Source organism: Eurypyga helias, unplaced genomic scaffold (assembly GCF_000690775.1).
Source record: "Eurypyga helias isolate BGI_N326 unplaced genomic scaffold, ASM69077v1 scaffold25691, whole genome shotgun sequence".
In the NCBI taxonomy this organism is placed as follows: domain Eukaryota; kingdom Metazoa; phylum Chordata; class Aves; order Eurypygiformes; family Eurypygidae; genus Eurypyga; species Eurypyga helias.
The window spans coordinates 1-202 of record NW_010230524.1 but is presented as its reverse complement, the minus strand read 5'-3'; the positions used below and the strand labels follow the sequence as shown (position 1 = coordinate 202).

Genomic DNA, 202 nt, shown 5'->3' with positions numbered 1-202 from the left:
GCGGCTGCTCGTGGCACAACTGGGACCATCGTGAGGCCCCACGGGAGAGCACTGCCCACGCTCTTACCTGGCCCACGGGCTCATCTTCAGTGCCAGCCCCCGGCTGATACAAAACCCCGCTCCGCCCGTGGCAAACCAGAAATGCACAGGGTGCTGTGAGAGAGGGGAAGCAACGGCAGTGAGACCTCCTCCTGCGGACCGG

General features: G+C 65.3%; 1 protein-coding gene across 1 annotated transcript in view; it reads right to left on the bottom strand.

The window, feature by feature from the left end:
* Nucleotides 1–153, bottom strand: part of LOC104516457 (beta-1,3-N-acetylglucosaminyltransferase lunatic fringe) — a gene marked incomplete at its 5' end in the record, with an annotated part of 1,072 nt that extends 919 nt beyond the window's left edge. The window contains one exon of the mRNA XM_010160788.1: nucleotides 68–153. Within this exon, the coding sequence (XP_010159090.1) occupies nucleotides 68–153 (86 nt within the window). The remainder of the gene's footprint in view (nucleotides 1–67) is intronic.
* Nucleotides 154–202: the final 49 nt, after the last annotated feature.